The following is a 16191-nucleotide window of genomic DNA, read 5'->3' on the forward strand; positions in this document are numbered from 1 at the left end:
CTGCACTGTCGGCTTCCCTACTTTTGAGGTTTTGGGACTCAAGACTGGCTTCCTTGCTCTTCAACTTGCAGACGGCCTATTGTGGGACTTTGCCTGGTGATTGTGTGAGTCAATACTCGTTAATAAACTCCCCTTTATATATACCTCTATCCTATTAGTTCTGTCCCTCTAGAGAACCCTGACTAATACGTACAACAATAGAAAAAAAGATGGGAGGGGGAATGCACAGTTGTAGGATTCTTCCATCATCCACGAAATCATTTACAGTTGACCCTTGAACAACACAGGTTTGACCTGTGTTTTTTGATGTGGATTTTTCCAACCAAATTGAGATGGAAAATACTGTACTTGTGGGATGTGAAGCCTGCATATCGAGAGGGCTGACTTTTCACATAGGTGGGTTCTGCAGAGCCAACTCCGGGTCTTGAGTATACATAGATTTGTGTATCCTGGGGAGAGGGGGTCCTGGAACTAATCCCCTGATATACTGAGAGATAGCTGTAATATTATTTGAAGGTAGACTGTGATAACCTATGATACATATTACAAACACCAGAGCCACGGCTCAGAGATTTTGCCTGAGGGAAGGGAGGGAAGCAGGATGTAAAATGGAGAGTTCTAAATTTTTTCCCAAAGGAAAATAATCCATTTGCAACAGAATATGGAGAAGTCCAAGCTCAAGGAAGCTCTCAAAAACAGTGGAGGCTGTGGTGCATGGTATATTAAAAATATATAATACAGTAAATATTTTGCCAATGTCCCCAGTTCCTGGCACAGAGCTCCTAAAACCTTTGGGATTTCCTGAATGATAGGAGTGTCTTTTGTTATTCATAATGAGCCCCTTTTGACTATTCCTGAATTTATGCGAATGAGGTGACTTAGGGTAAGACCCCTAGATCGCTTCAGGATGGGGACTGGATACCAGAAAGACCAAATACATGATTAGAGGATGGGAACTTTCTGCCTTGCTCCTGACCTCCAGGGATTGGAGAGGGGATAAAAATTGAGTTCAATTACCAGTGGCCAATTATTACATAAATCATTCCTATTCGATAAAACCTCCATTAAAATCCCTAAATGATGGGGCTCAGGAGCTTCCTGGTTGGGAATACATTGATGTACTGGTCAGATGGAGCACCCAGAAAGGCCATGGAAGTTCTGTGCCAAATATACCCCATATCTTACCCTATGCATGTCTTCCATTAGGCTCTTCCTGAGTTGTATCCTCTATAATAAACTGGTAATAGTAAGCAAAGCACTTTTCTAAGTTCTGTGAGTCATTCCAGTAAATTACTGAACTCAAGGAGGGAGTCATGAGAACTGTGAATAAAAAATAGACTCTCAGGATCCCAAACTCACTATGGCAAAAGGGAAGTTAAGCTTGGCAACTGAGTCATCCAAAAACTGCCTTCTTTTGTTCCCAAATAGCTGTAATTTCACATGCTTACTTTATCTTATGTAAAATGTAGATTTACTGAGCATGAAACGAATGCATAATTGACTTTTCCTCTACTCCCTTCTTTTTACATGTAAAATGTAGATTCACTGAGTGCTAATCAGAGCCTCACAAGAATGTAACCACTTGCCTCATTGCCTACCCATCCTCCTTTTTTTTCTTCCCCTCTTGCTTGCTCTTTCTCCTTTAAATATTGAAGTTCCCAAAGCCCTCTTTGAGAAAACCACAGGTCACCAATGCTACTGCCACTTGTGTTTCATTTTCCTAGGTGTGTCCTCAACCTTGGCAAAATAAACCTCTAATCAATTGAGATCTGCCTCAGTCACTTTTTGGTTTACAGAACCCTCAAATTTGTAGTAGCCCAGGCTGAAGTGTGGGTAGGTTGGGCACCCCATTTGCAGCTGCCATCTGAAGTGGAGGGCAGTCTTATACTTCAGAGCCCTTAAACTGTAGGGTCTGCACTAACTCTGAGGAATTAATATCAGAATTAAATTGAATTGTAGGACACCCAGTTGGTGCCAGAGAATCAGAGAATTGATGTGTTAGAAAACACCACACATTTGATGTCAGTAATGGTGCCAGAAAACACTACACATGGTGAAAGGCAATTGAGAGGACATTGGTAGATTCACTGGAGATGCAGACTAAGCTGTAGGCCCACTAGTTTGCTGGAGACAACCTGGGACAGAGAAAGCTGGGAGGAGACCTATTGAGATTAGAACAAATATGTCTGTGGAATCATTTATGCCCCCAGGGCATTGTTGAAAACAATAGGGCAATCAGCAGGCAATTAGTGGAGCTAAATAGCTGGGTATGGTCAGGGAAAGAAACAGTCAAGGAAAGCCCTGCCAAAGGTGACTGTGGGCATAACCAAGGTTGAGTCTTCTGGTGAGCAACATAAGAGGCTTCACATTGTGTGAGCACAGACTTTACTAAAATAATCTAGCTAATCACTAAACAAATAAATATGCAAATATCAGTAAAAAGCTCCAGATGGGGAAGAGGGAAATAGTACCCAGAGGTACTACAATATATTATCCAAAATGCTTAGTTTCCAACAAAAATTTATGAGATTTGCAGGGAAACAGGAAAGTATAACCCATATACCAGAAAAAGGCAGACACTAGGAGGTCCTTGTGAGAGTGGCCATATGTCAGTTTGAACAAAGACTTCAAAGTAGCTATTATTAATATGTTCACAGAACTACAAGAAACCATGATTAAAGAAGTAAAGAAAGATATGATGATGTTGCATCAAATATAAAATATCAATAAAAACATATAAATTATTTTTAAAACAAATCGAAATTCTGGGATTCAAAAGTACAATAAAATGAAAAATTCAGTATTACATTTGAACTGCCAAAAGAATCAGTAAACTTGAAGGTAAATTGATAGAGATTATGCAATCTGAATAACCAAGAGAAGACTAAATACAAATGTACAGTGCCTCAGAGAAATGTGGAACACCATTAAATATTACATTAGCAAAGGAATTAATCCCAAAAAGAAATCCATAGGAACCAACTGAAGAGATCTAAACATGATATCTAAGAAGGTCAAAAGCTATTAACATATACTCGTTCTCCTCTCTTCTCTCAGCTTCTTTAAAATACATGTTTATATAAAGCAATAATCATAATAATGTATTGTTGAGTTTGTCAGTAGTATAGTTGTAACATACATAACAATAATATGACAAAAATGGAGAAGGAAATAGAATGATATAGAAATAACATTTCTATATCTCACTGGAATTAAGTTAGTATAAATCTGAAGCTGATTCTGATAAGCTAATATATATATGGTAAGTCTAGAGCAACCACTAAGGAAATAACTAAAAAGTATAGTTTAAAAATCATTTTAAAAATTAAAATGCTATATTAGAGAATATTCAGTTAATGCAAAAGAAAGTGGTAAAGGAAGATTTGAGGAAGACAGGAGACCTACAGAAAACAAAAAGTAAAATGGCAGGTATAAATCCAACTAAATCAATAATAACATTAAGTCTGAATGGGTTAAACTATCCAATAAAAGGCAGTTGTTAAAATGGAAATTAAAAAACCAAGATCAAACCATTTGCTGTCTATAGCAGACAAACTTCAGATTCAAAGATACAAATGGACTGAAAGTAAAAGGATGAAAAAAGATACATCATTTTGTTTGATATTACTATAGCCAGCTTTCTGGAGTGGCCACAGTAATATTAGACAAAACAGACTTCAAGAAAAAAAAAGTGTTAGTAGAGATAAAGAAGGACATTGCATAATAATAAAAGGGTTAATCCATCAGGCAGATGTAACAATTATAAACATATATGTACCTAACAAAAGAGCACCAGAGGGCTGGGTGCAGTGACTCACACCTGTAATTCCAGCACTTTGGGAGGCTGAGGTGGGTGGATCACCTGAGGTCAGGAGTTTGAGACCAGCCTGGCCAACATGGTGAAACTCTATCTCTACTAAAAATATAAAAATTAGCCAAGTGTGGTGGCACACATCTGTAATTCCTGCTACTTGGGAGGCTGAGGCAGGAAAATCCCTTGAACCTGGGAAGTAAAGGTTGCAGTGAGCCGAGATCGTGCTTTTACACTCCAGCCTGGGCAATAAGAACGAAACTCTGTCTAAAGAAAAAAAAAAACAGTTACCTGAAGCAACTTACAGAAATTAAGAGATAAATAAACCACTCAACAATAATAGTTGGGATAGTTGGGGACTTTCAGCTTTTAATAATGGATAGAAGAACTAGGCAGAAGATCAACAAGGAAATAGAAGACTTGAACAACACTATAAACCAACTAGATCAAACAGACATATATGGAATATTCCACCCAACAAAAGAATATACGTTCTTCTCAAATGCACATGGAACATACTGCAGAATAGACCATATGCTAGGCAATAAAACAAACCACAATAAATTTGAAAGATTAGAGATAATTCTAAGTATTTCCCATAGCATAGAATGAAAGTAGAAAACAATAACAGAAATAAATTTGGGAAACTCACAAATACGTGGAAATTAAACAACACACTCCCAAATCACCAACAGATCAAAGATAAAGAGGAAAATTAGAAAATATGTTAAGACTAATGAAAATGAAGATACAAAATACCAAACCTTACAACATGCGTCTAAACCAATGCTTAGAAAGACATTTATAGTTGTAAATGCCTACAGTAAAAAAGAAGGCTGGACACAGTGACATGTGTCAGTAGTCCCAGCTACTTGGGAGGCTGAGGTGAGAGGATAACTTGAGCCCAGGAGTTTGAGACCAGCCTGGGTAACATAACAAGACTCTATCTTCAAGAAGAAAAAGGAAGAAAGATCTCATATCAATAACCTAACCTTCCACCTTCAGACACTGAAAAAGAAGGGCAAACTAAACCTAAAGCAAGCAGAAGGAAGGGAATAATAAAAACTAGAGTGGAAATTAATAAAATAAAGAATAGAAAAATAATAGGAAAAGTCAATAAAAACAAAAGCTGGTTCTCCGTAAGGATCAACAAAATGAACAAACATTTAAGTTGATTAGCCTGGAAAAAAAAAAGAGAAGACTCACACAACTAGAGTCAAAAACGAAAGAGGGTACATTACTATTGACTTTACAGAAATAAGAGGATTATGGAGGAACACTATGAATAACTGTATGCCAATAAATTACATAATTTAGATTAAATAAATGGATTCCTAGAAAGACACACGCTACCAAAACTGACTCCCGGATAAATAGAAAATCTGAATAGACCTATAACAAATAAAGAGAATGAACTACCAATGAAGAAACATCCAGGCCAAGATGGCTTCATTGGTGAATTCTACCAAACATGTAAAGAAAAATTAATATTCACGTTTCACAAACTTTTATAAAAAATAGAAGAGGAGAGGACATTTCTCCACTCATTCTATAAGGCCAGTGTTACTCTGTTACCAAAACTATACAAAGACACCACATGAAAACTACAAGCCAATATCTCTTATGCTGTAGATTTTTTGAGGATGCAAAAATCCTCAAAAAATATTTCAAACAAATCCAGCATCATATAGAAAGAATTATACAATATGACCAAGTGAGGTTTATCCCAGGAATGCAAAGTTGATTTAACATTCAAAAATCAATCAATGTAAAACACCGTATGAATAGAATAAAGCACAAAAACCACATGATGATCTCAAAAGATGCAGAAAAAAAATGTTCAACAAAATTCAACACCATTTCATGATAAAAACACACAACAAATGAGGAATACAAGCAAAATTCCTTAACCTGACAAAGGGTATATATGAAAAAGACACAGTTAACAACATACTTAATGATGAAAGACTGGATGCTTTCCCCTTAAGATCAGGAACAAGACAAGAATGTCTGTTCTCTCCACTTCTATTCAACATTGCACTAGAGGTTCCAGCCACGGAGGTTAGACCAAAAAAAAAGAAAGAAAAGACATCCAGATTGGAAAGGAAGAAGTAAAACAACCTCTGTCTTAGTCCATTCAGGCTGCTATAACAAAATACTATAAACTGGGTAGCTTATAAACAACAGAACTTTATTTCTCACAGCTGTGGAAGCTGGAAGTTCAAGATCATGGTGCCAGCAGGTTTGGTGCCTGATTAGGGCTGAATCTCTGGTTCATAGATAGCACCTTCTAGCTGTGTACTCACATGGTAGAAGGGGCAAATAAGTTCCCTCAGGCCTCCTTATAAGAGCACTAATCCCTTATAATGTTCTGCCCTCACAGAGCACTTCATCAGACTTGTAATCTACCAGAAATGAACAATCCAAATAATAACAAGTATTGGTGAGGATGAGGAGAAATGTAAACCCTCACATGCTGCTGGTGGAAATGTAAAATGACAGTTCCTCAAAATGTTAAACATGGAGTAACCATACGACCCAGCAATTCCAGACCTAGTTACATACCCAAGAGAAAAAAACCCCACAAATATATGTCCACACAAAAACTTACATGAATGTTTATAGCAGCATTATTCATAATCGCCAAAAGGTGAAAAGAATCTAAATGTATATCAACTGATAAATGCATAAACAAAATGTGGTATATTTAGATGATGGAAAACTATTTGGTCATTAAAAATGAAGTTCTGATATATGCTACAATATGGATGGGCCTTGAAAACATTATGCTAAGTGAAAGAAGCTAATCACAAAAGACCATATATTGCATGATTCCATTTATATGAAATACAGAGAATATGCAATTCCATAGAGACAAGGAGTAGATTAATGGTTGGCTAGGGTTGGGGAGGATGGAGGGTGGAGAGTCTTAACCAAAGGGTATAAACTTTCTTTATGAGGTGATGAAAATGTTCTAAAATTGATTGTAGTGACGGTTACACATATCTCTTAATATACTAAAAGCCACTGAACTGTACACTTTCAATGGGTGAACTCTATGTCATGTGAACAACAACTAAATAAAGCTGTTTTTTAAAAAAAAAATAATGAAAAGGGGTCATTATTACAGATTCTCTAAGCATTTAAAGGACAGCATGGTAGTATTACAAATAACTTTATGCCAATAAATGCAATAATGTAGACAAAATGGCCAAATTTCTTGAAAGATACAAATTACCAAGCTCACTCAAAAAATAAATAGAAAACCTGAACAGAAGACTGGTGCTTAACCACCTGGTCTCTGGAAGAAATTAAAAACCCTGAATCATAGAGTATCTGACTTCTAAAGTGTAAACTATGGCCAATTTTTATCAATCAATGTATCATCACTGAATGTAGATTTGATAAGAGATAGTGACAATCAGCTCTCAATAGCTGGTACAGGCCAGTTCCAGTATACCACTGTCTATATCTATAAAATAAAATTAATGTTATTAAAAACTTTCCTAGAAAACTCCAGGCCCAGATGTCTTCACTAGTGAATTCTATCAAACATTTAAGGCCGAAATAACACAAATGTTAAATAAACTCTCAGAAAATAAAGGAAAAGGCCTCCTCTCTATATAATGAGGCCAGAATTACCCTGATGCCAATACAAAAACATTACAAGAAAACTATAGACATTACGTTTACAGATGCAAAAAATTGTTAACAAAATTTTGGGAATTTGAATCCAGCAGTAAATAAAAAGTATATATATATATATTTTTCATGACCAAGTGAGGTTTATTACAAAAATGCAAAGTTGGTCAAGTACTTGGAAGTCAATTTAATTAAACATATTAACATAATAAGGAGAAAAATATGACCACCTCAATAGATACAGAAATAGCATTTGAAAAAAGTCAGTAAAATCTCTCAGGAAACAATTAGAAAGGAAATTCCTTAACCTGAAATAGGGTATCTATTAAAAAAAAATCACAGCTGACATCACACTTAATAGTGGAAGAATGATTTCCTCTTATGATAGGGGATCATGCAAGGATGTCAGTTCTCACCACTGTTATTCAACTATGTACTGGAAATCCTAGTTAGTGCAATAAGGCAAGGAGAAAAGGTATGTAGAGGCCGGGCACGGTGGCTCACACCTGTAATACCAGCACTTTGGGAGGACAGCACCGAAGGATCACCTGAGGTCAGGAGTTCGAGACCAGCCTGGTCAACATGGTGAAACCCCATCTCTACTAAAAATACAAAAAATAGTTAGGTGTGGTGGTGCATGCCTGTAATCCCAGCTACTTGGGAGGCTGAGGCAGGAGAATCACTTGAGCCCAGGAGGCAGAGGTTGCAGTGAGCTGAGATCGTGCCATTGCACTCCAGCCTGGGCAACAAGAGCAAAACTCTATCCCAAAAAAAAAAAAAAAAAAGCAGAAAAAGAAAAGAAACGTAGATAGGAAAGGAAGAAGTAAAAATGTCTTTATTCACAGAAAAAATCATGATCATGTACATAGAATGCCTGAAGAATCTACAAAAAGTTATTGGAATTACTAAGTGAATTTAGCATGATCTAAAGATAAAAGATCAATATATAAAAATCAAGTATATATTTTATATACTAGAAATAAACAATTAGAAGACAAAAAATTTAAAGTACCACTTGCAAAGGCATCAAAAAGCATGAAATAATTAGAAATAAAGTTTATTAAATATGTGATGACTTTTATATTGAAAGTTATAATACATCACTGACAGTAATTATGGAAGACCTAAATAAATGAAGTATAATATCATGTTCACATATCAGAAGACTCAGTATTGTGAAAGTGGCAATTCTCCCCAGATTGATCCATTTATTCAGTGTAATTCCAGTTAAGATCACAGCCAAGAAAAGCCTAAGACAGCATACCAACTAAAAGTAATATAGTATTCTAGATGGCATCCTGGAACAGAAAAAAAGGATATCAGGTAAAAATGAAGAAAATGGGAATAAAGTATGGGCTTTAGTTAATGATAATGTCCCAATATTGGTTTGTTAATTATAACAAATGCACCATAATAATGTAAGATGTTAAAAATAGAGGAAACAGGGTTTGGAACATATAGACACTGTATTATTTTCTAGATTTTTTGGTAAATCTAAAACTATTCTAAAAAAAGAATTATATTTAAAAAATAAAAAAAACATGACGTTAAAAAAAAAGCTTTATATTTTATTACCTCCAATGGTACTTTTTTTTCTTGCTTTTTGAATAAAGGCCTTGCATTGTCATTTTACACTGGGCCCTGCAAATTATGGAGCCAGCCCGCCTCTGTCCCAACCTCCTACTCAGACCTCAGGCTGAGGTTGTTCTGGGTGCTTGTAAAAGTCCCTGAAAGACCAAGGCTAAGCTGTGGCTCTGCTGCAGCCCAGCAGGAAATGCCAAAATAGAATGAGTTCTGTGCTCTGAGCTTGTCTGGATTCCGGGAAATGCAGCAGCAGCCACAGTCTGCAGGTGGTCCCCACTCAGGCCAAATGGTGTTCCTAAGCAAAGGCCCTCCCACCTCAGTATGGTGGGCAGGATGGAATCATAGCTTCCTAGAGCTGGAAGGGACCTCATTCATGCTTCTACCACAGCCCTCGCCCCCACCAGTTAGGGAGAAAAAATGATACAAATAGAGGCAAGGAGAGGGGTAGGAGGCTGCCACACCTCCAGAGCCTCCAGGGAGTGAATGACAGCATAAGTCTTGCCCAGACCCAAGCCTGGTACTGTCTCCCTGCAGCCCAGGTCTGGACCCACCTTCCCTGTCCCTGTGCATTTCCAACAGCCTGAGTTTCTACTTGGCGTTTCCTCAGAGCCCCTTCCTTGTTTCTCTGAGCATATACAGGATGTGTGTGTGTGTGTGTGTGTGTGTGTGTGTCTTTAGGCCCCAATTAGGATGAGGCCGCAAGCAGAAACAGAAAACAGGAGGTTTCTGTCATTGCTTTTCCTACTTGGGTATTTCCCCTGGGGCAGGGGTAGAGGAGGAGCCCATGAGAGCCACAGGCTGGACAGGGCTTGCTGCAGTCAACAGCTGCAAGTCTGAGAGCAGGTACTGCCATTAGTGCCATTAGGAAAGAATGCAGAGGCAGCAGCCACAGAGGGAGCCTCTGGGCTGGAGAGGGCAGAACTCCTCAAGTCCAGGCAGACAGGCCCTGCAAAGTGAAACCAAGGGGACTCACAAAGAAGAAGGGCTCTGTTCCTGCCACAGAAGTGCAGCCTCCCCAGCAACAGGAATCCCTGGAGGAGAAACCCACCCTGGGCTTTCTCAGATCCCCCAGAGAAAGGCCACACCACTTGGAGACTATTGTCATGGCAGCAGCTGCCCAGTGCTGTGTGTAAATGTGGGTGTAGCCCACTGCCCAGGAGCAGTTTTCATAGTGGTTAAAGGTACAATCTCTCATGCCACACTGCCTATGTTTTGTTTTTTTGTTTTGTTTTGTTTTCAGATGGAATCTATTATCAGCCAGGCTGGAGTACAGTGGCACAATCACAGCTCACTGAAGCCTTGAGTTCCCAGGCCTCTAACCTCAGCCTCCCAAGGAACTGGGACCACCTGGGACCACAGGGGTGCACCACCATGCCTGGCTAATTTTTTTATTGTTTCTAGAGACAGGGTCTCACTATGTTACCCAGGCTGGTCTTGAATTCCTGGGCTGAAGCTATTCTCCCACATTGGCCTCCCAAAGTGTTGGGATTATAGGTGTGAGCCATTGCACCTAGCCTTAGGTTTTAAATCCCATCTCAGCTACTTACTATCATCTGTGTTTCCATGGGAACAATTTGTCACCTCCCAGAGCTCAGTTATCACACTTTCGAAATGGGTTTCAAAACACTTAAACCCTCATTAGTAATAATGGACCGAGCAATACACTCTCGTAGGACCTAAATCAAGGGTATCAAATCAAATCCATCAGAAGGACAGCCCCACCCCAACCCTATACAAACAAGTAGCAGACCACATTTCTTTATAACAAATGATTGTCATTTGGTGGCAGAACCACCTTTACCTCATTCCCTCTTGAGAGTCCTTTCTCTTAAGGGAACCCCAGATCAGCTACTGCTGGGCAGACTTACAGCCCACATGGAGACTCAGTCTTCATTCCTCCTTTCCTGCTTCTATTTCCTCACACCTCCTTATCTGCCCTCCACAGTTACTAAGTTCTCATCAAAGTTTAATTTATACCGGTTCAGGAGCTTTCAAGGACTATAGTGTCTTCTATTAGCAGCACTAGAAAGCAAGCAATCTGAGAAGCCACATGAGAGATGAGAGGAAGGGAACTAGCTCGGCAGGGCATACTCCTGGCTTCCACATGCAATAAGGAAAAGAAATTTTTTTCACTTGGAGTCAGAACTCTCTGCTGAGATACCTATAGATCTTTCCTGAGTTTGCTGACCTTATCATCCTATTTAGTACTAGTGGCATGTTTTAAATTAATGATTTGCAGCTAATATACAGAATGATAGAATCTGGATTCAAAGATTAAGGGAGTGAATCTAACGAGACAAAATTTAACCCAGAAAAAATCAGAAGCTTCTATACTTCAGTTAAAACTAAAAAGATTTACAGAAGTGGATTAACAGCTTGAAGTATGAAATAAGGGAGGGGTCTAGTTGACTGCAACTTAAACTGGATTCAATTGTGTGATATGGCATTCACAAAATCTACTATAATTTTAGGATGCATCTATAGATGTATAGCACCTATTCTAAAATGAAGGAGGTGATAAGATCACTCCATTCTGCACTAGGCAGAATATTCAGTGTTTTCAGAGACATTTACACATTCAGGAACGTGTAGAATAATGCATGACTTTGAAAAAATATGACACATCAGAAATGGCTGAAATAACTGGGGAGGTTAAACTCCCCAAAAAAAGTCTTGGTGAGAACATAATTCTTTAAGGATTATGTCAGATATCTTATTGAAAATACTTAGTGCAATGCCTGGCATAAAGTGCACAATTAATCTTAATATTAAAAGGATGTTAATTAGTAGTATTGTTAGCACTATGTCATACTATTATTATTACTATTATTATAGTTAATGCTTATAGAGTGCTTTCTATGTGCTAGGCTCTATTCCAGGTCCTTTACATAGGTTGACTCATTGACTCAGTTATTCCTCTTACCAATTCTATGAGATAGGTACTATTATTGTCTCCAATGTTGTATATGAGGAAGCTGAGTCACAGAAAGATTGAGTAGATTGCCTAGTGTGTCTCACAGAATGGAAGGGGAAAGAACCAGAATAGAAGCTGTGGCAATTTTAAGCCGTCAACGATGAAAGGTACTTTTATTATTTTATACCTGTTCTGTACCACTCCAAAGGGCAGAGCCAGGACCAATGTGTGTAAACTACTGGGAGGCAGATTTTAACTCAACAGAAGCCAAAGTCAATTAATTAATTAATTTTAAAATTCTGAATGATTAGAACTTTCTGAGATTTCAATGAGATATCTTATAAGGTAGTGAGTTCTCCATCACAGGATGTAAGAAGAATGAGGATAGAAATGAATGAAATGGGACTTCTCTAGGAAAGAAACTATACAAATGAGAAACCAACCCTTGATGAAAAAATAAGAAGGCATAGTGAAACTTGGTTTTAAAGACACATGCCACAGAGAAATTGGAAAGTAAAACAGTTATAAAGAAGATATGAAGGTAAACTAATATTTGTCTAACTGCCATCTCAACACAAAATTAATTAGATGTTGGAGAAAAGCAACAGTTCTTAAAAGCGGAAATTTCACATGAATTTCTGTTCAGAAACTTACTAAATAGCCTGGCTTTAAAACATAATCCCAGGATCCTCACAGATCAGATGGCCATCTACCCTGGAAGTGTAAAACACAGAGGGAAGGGAAGTAGTATGCTCTGTGGAGGAAAGAGCATCTGCATAAAAAAGTAGCATCCAGGCTGATGTGAGTAGGTGAGAGGCAGGCATAAGGTTAAAGATCATAAAATACCATTAGATAAAAAAAATACATATTGCAATGACAATTGAAAATGCTAGCATGATTGTAGTCCTGCTACTCAGTATGTGGTCAACAGAATTACTGCATAGATTAATACGGAATGCCCTCCCTGCTGCATCTATCTTTTGGGGTCCAGCAGTCCCAGAACTCAAATATTTGTCGATTTAATGAATTAATATAAACTTCCTCAACCAGAAGCACCAAGAGGTGGCTGGTTAAGGATTGAGAGTCCCAGTAAAATCTATTTATTCTATCATGAATTACTGAATAATTTATATATATATATGTACACATGTAAATATAAATTATTTAATATATAATATATTCAGTGTGTATACATGCATATATATGTGTGTATACACACACGGACAAATGTGTATTTGATTTACGAAAATTAAAGTATTCAGTCTTTTTAGATCTACAAACTTTACAAACTTAAGTCTTTCTAGAGGTCTAGAACTGAATGATTACCAATTTAGGTCTGGGGGCTCAAAAAAACAAAATGTTATGTCAAGAAAAAGTGGAAGATTGTCTCCCATGAAAGTGACAAGAGATGAAAACATGCTGAATGAGCCTAAATGGACATGATGGAGATATGGATGTGGATTAAAACTGAGAGTGTTGGGATATAAGGATATAATACTGATTTATGAAGGTGAATAGTCAAATGTCAGTGCAGGATCTGAACTGCAGGGGAAATAAGGGGCCTTGGTGGCTAAGGAAGGGAGGAGGGGAGAAAGAGGTGGTACCAGGGGAAGTAGCACAGAGGAAGAGGCAATACTACCCGAGACTAGATGCGGACCGTCTCTGGCAACCAGGAAAAGGCAAAGACAAAGAGAGGTGAGTGACAATGCCTGGTGTGTCTGGGTCAGGGAACACTAGCAGGCACTAGCAGGTGGCTGCGGCAAGGCCGCAGGTCAAAGCGGTAACTGGGGATCTGAGTTCGGCAGTGACGCGCGCCCCTCACGTGACCAGGAGCCTATGTCTGCCCAAGTCCCTCTCGTCCCGGTCTTTTTTTGCCTGTCCACCATCTCCCTATTACCCTTTGGTCGAGAGGGAAAGCAGAAGGAAGTAAGTTCCCTCTACCCTCTTAAATCGGTGTGAGTGTCGGCGCTGCCTAGTAACCCGGGGAATGGGGTTGACAGAATCGGGATGGCGGAGTCCAGGCCTTTCCCTACGCTCCAGCCCCGCCTCCCGCGCCCATATTTCTGTGCAAAATATGGTGGTCTTGGGGGCGGGGTGGGGAGGCGAGTGCTTCCCCCGTCCCCCGGGAGGGAGGTACAGACACTTGGAAATAGTTTCTAAGAATGCTTCCCTTCCACTTCCCATCTGAAAAGAAATGGCAAGCTTTCCGGGGTGGGGAGGTGGGGGCACAGAGGACGAAGCTTGATGCAGGGTCTGAGACTAGAGGAGAACCCGAGGGGTGGGGGGCGCGCAGGCAGTGACTGGTGCCCAGAAAGTGGGGGGTGGGGGGGCGTCAGTCAGTCCGTCCCTCCTCCCCACTCCCCGCCCCCTACCCTGTCTTGCGTCTGTGTGCAGGTCTGCTGGTCACAGCGGGGCACCTCGAGGAGAGGACGACTAGAAGCACACGGCCCGGAAAGGTCCAGGTCAGGGAAGGGGTACGCAGTGGACCGGGACTGGGGCGCGAGGGTGGACGCCGAAAGGCATGGAGTCTGCAGGCCTCACTGTCCCGCCCCTGTCACTGCGGGCGAGGCCTGTAGCAAAGCCTGCTGGGAAAACGGTGGGCTTTCGGGAAGGAGGGGGCGACCGGGAAGCGACGGAGTCGGGAGAGCCGGAGAACCTCTGGGAAAGCGCAAGGTTGAGGGCCTGGGCCCCCAGTCAGGAAAAGGCAGGTATTGGAACCCACGGTCTGGGTGTTAGTCCAGCCACTTAGTATTCTGACTCTATTCTGCCTTTCTTGTCTCCTAAGAATAACTGTGCTTGAAGAAGAAAATTCCCAACATGGACAAACCACGCAAAGAAAATGAAGAAGAGCCGCAGAGCGCGCCCAAGACCGATGAGGAGAGGCCTCCGGTGGAGCACTCTCCCGAAAAGCAGTCCCCGGAGGAGCAGTCTTCGGAGGAGCAGTCCTCGGAGGAGGAGTTCTTTCCTGAGGACCTCCTGCCTGAGCTCCTGCCTGAGATACTTCTCTCGGAGGAGCGCCCTCCGCAGGAGGGCCTTTCCAGGAAGGACCTGTTTGAGGGGCGCACTCCCATGGAGCAGCCTCCTTGTGGAGTAGGAAAACATAAGCTTGAAGAAGGAAGCTTTAAAGAAAGGTTGGCTCGTTCTCGCCCGCAATTTAGAGGGGACATACATGGCAGAAATTTAAGCAATGAGGAGATGATACAGGCAGCAGATGAGCTAGAAGAGATGAAAAGAGTAAGAAACAAACTGATGATAATGCATTGGAAGGCAAAACGGAGCCGTCCTTATCCTATTTAATGTGTTCGCCCTTTAATTCTGTTTTGCCTGCTAATAGTATTGCCATTGCCACCTGGACTTTCTGTGCGTTTTCTTAATGCCTTTTCCCATATTCTGAATTTTAACTTTTTGTGAGAATTTATTTTAGATGTTTAGCTTGTAACTCGCTTAAAGTTGGGGTTTCCCCCTAAAATTTACAAGTTTCCCTCTTTCAATCATAAGTCCTATACATTTGCATGAAAGATGTACATTATATATTGTGAAACGAAAAACAATTTTCAAATGGTATATATTGTATCCCATTTTTGTAAAAAATGTATATTTATATATTAATATGCAAAGAAAAAACTAAAAGTATATACTTCAAAGGCATAACAGTGGTTGTGTGGTAAGATAATAGGTGATTTTTTAAAATTTTGCTTTATCTGAATTTCTCATTTTTTCAAGACAAACATTTTACTTGTGTTGCAAAAATATATAATGAAAAAATCACCCAATTTTGAAAAAAACTGTCAATCAGCTTATAAAGACAATGTGGCACTTAATAAATACTTGTCAGAACTTAAAAAAAGTGAATCCTATGTTTTTTTCTGAATCTCTTAGGCACAAATATAAGCCAGATACTGATTATATTTAATAGTCCTTTTGTTCTCATTTAAATAGGAATAATACTTGCTTTACAGTGCTGCTGTGGGACCAGATGAGAAAAAGATTGTGTGAGCTCTGTTTGGGGTCTTTATTCCACCTGCACAGGCAGGACCCCGACCCCTATAGATTCCCTGCAGACATAGGCAGGGTACCCAAAGGAGATCTCACTTTTGCTCACAAACAATTCCGGTGAGATTCCAAGTGAGTGCCACATTCTATTCATGTCCTGCTATACTCTCAGATTCTTACAGTATCTGCTAGGCACCGCTGCTCCTTCTCCTGGGTCCTGATCCTTCCACTGGCTCTCATCCCTGCT

At 39.7% G+C, this 16191-nt stretch overlaps 1 protein-coding gene across 4 annotated transcripts; it reads left to right on the plus strand.

Moving 5' to 3' along the window:
* The first annotated feature begins 13556 nt into the window (after positions 1-13556).
* TCEAL1 (transcription elongation factor A (SII)-like 1) lies at positions 13557-15791 on the plus strand. 4 transcript variants are annotated; one of them, XM_011954438.1, is made up of 3 exons: positions 13557-13646; positions 14346-14413; positions 14737-15791. In XM_011954438.1, the coding sequence occupies exon 3, from the start codon at positions 14769-14771 to the stop codon at positions 15246-15248; it is 480 nt and encodes a 159-aa protein (XP_011809828.1). In that variant the 5' UTR covers positions 13557-13646; positions 14346-14413; positions 14737-14768; the 3' UTR covers positions 15249-15791. The 4 variants fall into 4 exon arrangements, with proteins under 4 accessions (XP_011809828.1, XP_011809829.1, XP_011809827.1 ...); XM_011954439.1 differs by lacking the exon at positions 13557-13646 and adding an exon at positions 13742-13877 and having other exon boundaries at positions 14346-14425; XM_011954437.1 differs by lacking the exon at positions 13557-13646 and adding an exon at positions 13774-13877.
* Positions 15792-16191: the final 400 nt, after the last annotated feature.

This window comes from Colobus angolensis, unplaced genomic scaffold (genome assembly GCF_000951035.1).
Source record: "Colobus angolensis palliatus isolate OR3802 unplaced genomic scaffold, Cang.pa_1.0 Scaffold382, whole genome shotgun sequence".
Classification (NCBI taxonomy): domain Eukaryota; kingdom Metazoa; phylum Chordata; class Mammalia; order Primates; family Cercopithecidae; genus Colobus; species Colobus angolensis.

Bases quoted from the DNA above. Each gene is read 5' to 3' on its own strand.
- TCEAL1 (XM_011954438.1), top strand. From the start codon at position 14,769: ATGGACAAACCACGCAAAGAAAATGAAGAAGAGCCGCAGAGCGCGCCC.